Raw genomic sequence first — 8198 nt, forward strand, 5'->3', positions numbered from 1 at the left:
GTTTTTTTATGCTCATATCTAATGATCTCTTACTGTAAGCTTAAAGGTTTCAAGTTTCTCAGTTTGGACAAATATCATAATCACAGGATTCAAAACTTACTCTAATGTATCTGACTGTCTTTTTATTATCGGAAACTCTATTTTCTCAAGCTACAGACAAAACAGTTGAAAGGTAGTTACTAAAGATCGGAGGGAAATGACAGTGATGCAGATCATAATAATCACAATTGCTGAGAATTTACCAAATGACTAGATTAAGTATGCTCAATTTTGACATCAATGAAATTAACTTTTATGTAAACCTAACCACTTTTGCTACTGAAATTGGTCATTTATATTTATTGGTAATTCTCAAAATTGAGATTCCTACAACTTATCATATAGTCTGGAAGTGATAAATTGGATTTGCAATAAAAATTTCCTCATTTTGCACTACAGCTTAAATACTATAACAGCTGATCGTCATGGGAAATCAATAATCATTATTATTACCTATGATTAATGTTTTAAATACTTAGCACAGAAATTGCAAATATCATCCAATTTGTTGACATTTTCATCTTCCAACTTCAATTCTAAAAGCAGTATGAAAAAGTACACAAATGAAGATGAGAAAAGATTACCTAAGAGTAATAAATAAAATCAAGGGAGGAATAAATAAAAAAGAGAAGAAATGAGACAAATGTAGATGTAGAGAAACTGGTTTTATAAACGAATTATTAAAACTGTTATAAGAAATCTCACCATTTAGAGTTGAAAGCCAGTAGGACAAGAAAATAATAAGCATTTCTCAGACCTACACTTAAATGACTGAGAGATGAGGCAAAAGTTCCAGCAAACACAACATTAACAATGTCTCCGTAATACTCTTTAATGCATGGTTTCTCAATTTATTTAATGAACCCTTTTATAACATAGTTTCTTTGACTTGATTCAATTCTTTCGGTTCAGACATAGTCAAAAGAGATTAATGCTTGCAAATTTTGTATTTATGTTTAAAATATGTCAAGAGATTGTCATTCTGTGATTCTCACAGTCAAATAAAAAGGCTTTAAAAATGATTCATATAGTCACTGAGGAAAGTTATTTCTGATTCCATGCAGAAGCAGTCAATTAAAAATTGTGAAAAATGAGGCCAGGCGGTGGTGGCACACCTTTAATCCCAGCACTCAGGAGACCGAGGCAGACAGATCGCTGTGAGTTCGAAGCCAGCCTGGTCTACAAAGTGAGTCCAGGACAGTCAAGGCTACACAGAGAAATCCTGTTTTGTAAAACAAAAAAACAAAATAAAATAGGAAAATGTAAAAACAATAATTGCTCCTGATATTTTTAAATGTTATACTCATTTACATACCTATACACGTTGCCTTTCAGATGTGTAAGGATTTTCCTACATTTAGGAAACGTCCATGATTGGAAAGAATATACAAACATAGGATTAGTTTTAATTATGAGTGGACACAATGGTAGTATATAATTTGTACTTTTTTGTCTACTTACATGAACATTAATTTATTGTTTCTATTCCAAGAAATACTAGTTCAGCTCTGTCTTTCAACCCACTAGAACACAGTGTGCTAAATGGCAGAAGCAAACCAGTCCGTGGTGTCTGAGTTTATTTTTCAGGGACTGTGTACTTCAAAAGAACTAGAGATTTTCCTCCTGCTGACATTTTCCATCCTCTACCTGATGACTGTGGTAGGAAACATCTTTGTTGTGATATTAATCATCATTGACCATCATCTCCACTCTCCCATGTACTTTCTGTTGGCTAATCTCTCATTTATTGACTTCTGCTTTTCCTCAGTAACCACCCCCAAACTGATCATAGACCTCCTAAAAGAGAATAAAACTATTTCCTTTGGGGGCTGCATGAGCCAGATCCTCTGTGTGCACTTCTTTGGAGGGGGTGAGATGGTGCTTCTTGTAACAATGGCCTATGACCGATATGTGGCCATCTGCAGGCCACTCCACTACAGCAGCATCATGGACAGACAGAAGTGCATCTGCCTTGTTTTGATATCATGGGTCATTGGATTTGTACATGGCATGAGTCAACTGATTCTGATTTTGGAGCTACCTTTCTGTGGACCTAGAGTAATAGACAGCTTTTTCTGTGATATTCCATTGGTGATGAAATTAGCCTGCATGAATACAGATACTCTGGGAATTGTGATAAATGCTGACAGTGGTGTTTTAGCAACAACTTGTTTTATTCTCTTGTTGGTTCTTATACTTACATTCTATTAACTGTTCAACTTCACTCTAAAGGTGGCTCATCAAAGGCACTCTCTACATGTACATCTCATATCATAGTGGTTGTTCTATTCTTTGGGCCAGTCATTTTCATCTATCTGTGGCCAGTCAGCATCACTTGGGTGGACAAGTTTCTTGCTGTATTTTACTCAGTAATCACACCTCTCCTGAATCCAGCCATCTATACACTAAGAAATAAAGATATTAAGAATGCCATAAGGAAGGTCATGAACCACATGTAAATTCTGGAATAGACTACTTATATAATCACAAATTAATAGAGGAAATTGAATTGTATTATTACTTATTTCTGTAGTTTATGAGTTGAAACTTGTATTTGGGTGTGAAAATAAACATCAGAGAAATACGTTCAAAATAATAATACTTATAGATTTACCAATTAGAACAAGCAATAACTTTTATAATATACCTGTTTGTATTGAAAATAAGATGATGATAATATTGAGGCAAAAATGATGGTCATATGTTACTACACATCACTTGTCTCCCAACATTGTGAAAATCATTTTAATTGGATTATTTTTTAAATCCTCTTTAAGTTACTATTCTTTAAAATGTGGCATTATATATTATATTATGTATTTTGCCTGAGAAGTTATTGAAGATATCTGTAAAGTCTGCATCCACTTATAAATAAAAATTTGAAACAAATCAATCATAAGGCTAGTTGCTTCACATTGACATAATCTGTCAGTTTTCAAGTCCTAATTGTCCATATGAATTCAGAATTTTCTTTCATTTTATTATTTAATGTTGGAGGTAGGTCTGATGTATTTTGATGCTAATTACTGCTTGCAGTCTCTGTGCCCACCTGTACCTTGCCTAAGAGCCTAACCTGTTTGACCAATAAAAGGCCATCACACCTGGGCACAGCAAATGGGATAGGCATAGCTAAGGTTCCAGGGCTTGGAGAGACAGAAAGAACCTTGGGAGGAAGGGAGCCAGAAGAGAGCAGAAGGAGGCTGCACCATTGGTTAAGTGGAGGAGAACTATGTGGCCTGAGAGAATGGAGGATTTGGCCCAGATGACGAACATTAGCAAGATTTTGGGGTTATGGGTGAGAGGTAACCTGATAAAAATTATTAAAAGCAGATGGCATGGGTTTCGGGCAGGTATGGGAAGTAATTTATGGGATTATTACCTGCCCTGGCCTGGGTTAACTAAGATTATTTTAAAATATAGCAGGTGTTGTGTCTTGATTGAGTGCTAGTGGGTTAGAAAATACTGCTGTAATAATAGTTATAGGCCTAATAATAAACATTATTAGGTCCTACTAGTAAATTCCCCACCACACTTTAACCTATAGGTCAGTGAGTTTATAATATTTGAATATACTTTCCTCAGTTCACAAATTATTTGCATAGTTATAATTTTTGTAATATAAAATTAAATAACATAACTGCCAAGTCCAGTTATGTAAAAATGATTATGTTCTTGATAATATGACTTATATATAATAATATTGCATATTATATACCATGTGATATAGTGTGCCACTTGGTGGATGAAACTGTATGTATACTTGTTTATAATAGGTTTAGGTCTAATTTATTCCTAAATAGACATGAAAGCCATAACTTCTTGAATATCATTCCCTGGTATTTCATGAGCTAATAGTTAAAATCAATCTGTGTATATATTTTAATAACTTACAGAGATTGTTATAACATAAATTATCTAATAAAGCACACAAACACCTATTTTACCAAAATCATATGATTATAGGTAAGCATGGCTCATGTCTGTCCACAGACCATGACATGTAAATAGTATAGGTGTTCATGTCATAAGAAATTATCTCCAGTATGCTTACTGATCTAACTCTCAACAATTTTAAGTGAATATATTTTTACTAAATGTATTCTTTGACATTTTCTGCAATAAGCTTACAGCAACCAATTACTGTCCCTGATCTCTGGTTTCCCTCCCATTCCTCTTACTATTTTTCCAGTCACACATCCATACAAGTCTCATTCTACATTTGTGTGTTTTTTGTTTTACTTTGTGACCCATAGGGGTGACCCACAGTCATCTGTGCATCCATTGTTTGCAATAATCCCTGGGGGCACTATGACCTCATCAGTGGGTCTTAACTAAAGAAAATATCTGGCACTGTCCCAGAATATCAGTAGGTCACATTTCCACAAGGTGTTGAAATACATAGGGACTGTGTAATCTGTGATTGAGTGATGACTGCTTTTTGTGCAGGGCCCAAAAAAAGCAGCCTTGGCATCATGACTTCATTAGGTCTGCCATGCCCACAAGATTGCAATTCACCGCTCTTGCATTATTTCTGCCCCATTTCTCATTCATTCCCAGCATTATTTCAAACCTATAGACAGTTTTCCCTTAACTGCCACATGCATAGGATAATAAAAGAGCACCTAAAGGACACCTTGTTAAACTATATAATTAAACTCTAAAATGATTTCTTATTGACTACGCAGTTTCTAAGAGTTTAAATTTTATTTAAATGTTAACAATTCAGTGACATTACTTGTAGGTAATGTATGTTTCAAGAAGAAAAAAAATGGAGGCTAGTGAAATGACTCAGAAGGTAAAGGAGCTTCTTGCTAAACCAGAGGACACGAGTTCAATACCAAAGCCCACATGTTAAAAGGAGGGTAACAATTCACATAAGTTTTGATCTAATATCCATAGGTATTCCCATACATGTACACACAGAACATTTAAGTAAATAAATAAACACATGTATGTATGCATATATGTATGTCAAAAAAGGAATAATCACAATGGAATGTTTTAAATTTTAGTTTAATAAAATAAAAGCATTAAGAAGTATAAAGAAAACATGGAATATAGGCACAATTGTGCTTTGAGAGATGTAGTGTTGTGTGTGTTGTATGTGTGGTGTGTGCAAAATATAAAAGAATGTCAATGAACAAAAAATCAAAAACTAACAGTGAAGAACGGAGAGAGATTTAAAATATGAAGATTTTATTTACTCTGACATTCAAAGAGTCAACAACAATGAAGCTGACTTTCTAAATAACCAATTAATTATTAATATAGTTATTAGACCAAGAGATAATAAAGACACTCACAAACAAAGCTTTGAATAAATAAAAATAGAATACTTAAAAATAGTATCATCCATACAAATATTTGTGGTGCTGAGATATATATATATATATATATATATATATATATATATATATAGTATTTGAAATTTATAAATGCTTACAGAAGTAAAATTATTAAAGCAAAAAATCTCTTTAATTAAAAAATAACTAATTTTATGTGTAACTGTGTGTGTGTGTGTGTGTGTACATCATGTCTGTGCAAGAACAGAAGGAGGTCAGAAGAAGCATTGGACCCCTGGTACTAAACAGATAAATTTGAACTGTCACATAGGTGCTGAGAACTGAACCCAAGGCTTCTGTAAGATCAACAAATGCTTTTATCCACTAAACCATTTCTGTATCCCAAGCAAGACTACCTTAAGTGTATATTAATTGTAAAAAGTATTATATCTCATTGTAAAAATTCATATCTCTATGAATACTAATCATGCCCATTCCCCTAACTGTGATTTATTTCACGTTTTCCGTACTCATTGGTTCTTTTCTTCTTCCCAGTTATTTGTTCTTCTGAGTTTCACTCATTTCACTTAACATGATCTATATTTTCACTCCCTTTATGATAGCAGTTTTGAGTAGGCTAAAATATAAATCCAAAATTACAATGCATTTCTTTTAAATTTTTTGTTTTTTTTTTTAAGTGGTGGTGGTGTTTTTTATTGTGAGGTTTTCTTTATCTTGTTTTATTTTTTGATACTAAGAGTTAAGCCCAAGGTTTCATGTATGCTAGGGACTCTCCCCAACACTGAGCTATATTGTCCCTGTTGATACACTTTAATTGTAAACATGAAATAGGCCCTTACTGTGGGGCATACATTGTCTTTGACTTGGCAATTTCCCAAACTCAGCTACACAGGATCTGGAATTAGCTCTCAGGCTAAGCTAATTATATGTGTATTTGCCAAATGCCTAACCATTGAATATAACAGCTCACAAAATATCAATAGTATTCAGTTCAGAAGTAAGAAAATATGATCCTAACACTAATATGAAAGCACAACAGTTAAAGGAATATTTATCATTTGAAGTAATGACTGGTATCTCACAACACCTAACTTTATTAAAGCACAGACTTATGATTAAAAACAGCATGTGGCCAGGCTCTAGTGGCTCATATCTTTAATCCCAGCACTTGGGAGGCAGAGGAAGGGTGATCTCTGAGTTTTAGGTCAGCCTAGTCTACATTGAGTCCAGGGCATAAAAGGTGACAAATTGAAACCCTGCCTAAAAACAAAATTAAAAACAAAACAAATTTAAAATTTTTTACAAGGCAAAAACAACAACTAACAGGGTTAAAAAGATAGCTACATAATGAAAAAAGAAATCTTTACCATTTTCACCCAGCAAGGGATTACTATCTATACTGTGTAAAGAACTAGAATAGAAGACAAACATAATGTAATAAAAATAAGTCAGCAAATGAACTGAGAAGACATTTCTCAAAAAGGAAATATAGATAGCTAATAAATACTTGAAATTGACACTTTTAGCCATCAAGAAAGAACATATTTTATAATATGATTGTTTCTATTTATTCTTGTGAAATGGTGTGCGTGTGTGTGTGCGTGTGTGTGTGTGTGTGTGTGTGTGTGTGTGTGTGTGTGTGTCTGTGTGAGTGTCTGTGTGTGTGTCCGTGTGTGTCCATGAAAGTCAGAAAAGAACTACCATTGCTTGGAACTGAAGATAGCACTTACTTAAGACATGGGGCCCAGAGGCCGCTGAGCTGGACCTGACCTGAATGCTTCACCCCTGAGGATGATCTGTTTTGGTACCAGAAGGACTTTCTTCATAGTACTTAAAATGACAATAATGAAAGGTTTATATGTGATAATACTTGTAATAAAAATACTAACAGTAGTACAAGTGATTAAATGCCATAAGAGTCACCATTACATAACAAAATTTTAATGTAGAAAAAGAACACAAACAAAAGAAAATTAATCTTAGGAAAAGTAAGGGGCCCAGAAGGACTGAATGGAAGGAACATGTGAAATGATAGAGGGAAAATATGATTACAGTGCCCCAGATGCATAGGTTACAGTGCACTAGATGCATAGATTACAGTGCCCCATATGCATAGATTACAGTGCCCCAGATGCATAGATTACAGTGCCCCAGATGCATAGATTACAGTGCCCCAGATGCATAGATTACAGTGCCCCAGATGCATAGATTACAGTGCCCCAGATGCATAGATTACAGTGCCCCAGATGCATAGATTACAGTGCCCCAGATGCATACATTACAGTGCTCCAGATGCATAGATTACAGTGCCTCAGATGCATAGACTACAGTGCCCCAGATGCATAGATTACAGTGCCCCAGATGCATAGATTACAGTGCCCCAGATGCATAGATTACAGTGTCCCAGATGCAAAGATTACAGTGCCTCAGGTGCATAGATTACAGTGCCCCAGATGCATAGATTACAGTGCCCCAGGTGCATAGATTACAGTGCCCCAGATGCATAGATTACAGTGCTCCAGATTTATAGATTACGGTCCACTAGATGCATAGATTACAGTGCCCCAGGTGCATAGATTACAGTGCCCCAGATGCATAGATTACAGTGCTCCAGATGCATAGATTACAGTGCTCCAGATGCATAGATTACAGTGCCCCAGATGCATAGATTACAGTGCCCCAGATGCATAGATTACAGTGCCTCAGATGCATAAATTACAGTGCCCCAGATGCATAGATTACAGTGCCCCAGATGCATAGATTACAGTGCCCCAGATGCATAGATTACAGTGCCCCAGATGCATAGATTACAGTGCCCCAGATGCAAAGATTACAGTGCCTCAGGTGCATAGATTA

The 8198-nt window shown here is 35.0% G+C and overlaps 1 protein-coding gene across 1 annotated transcript; it reads left to right on the forward strand.

The window, feature by feature from the left end:
- The first annotated feature begins 1581 nt into the window (after positions 1-1581).
- On the forward strand, positions 1582-2498 carry LOC127188581 (olfactory receptor 4K3-like). The gene is given in 2 exon segments (XM_051145011.1): positions 1582-2224; positions 2227-2498. Coding segments are annotated over 2 exon segments (915 nt in total).
- Positions 2499-8198: the final 5700 nt, after the last annotated feature.

Source organism: Acomys russatus, chromosome 4 (genome assembly GCF_903995435.1).
Source record: "Acomys russatus chromosome 4, mAcoRus1.1, whole genome shotgun sequence".
Lineage (NCBI taxonomy): Eukaryota > Metazoa > Chordata > Mammalia > Rodentia > Muridae > Acomys > Acomys russatus.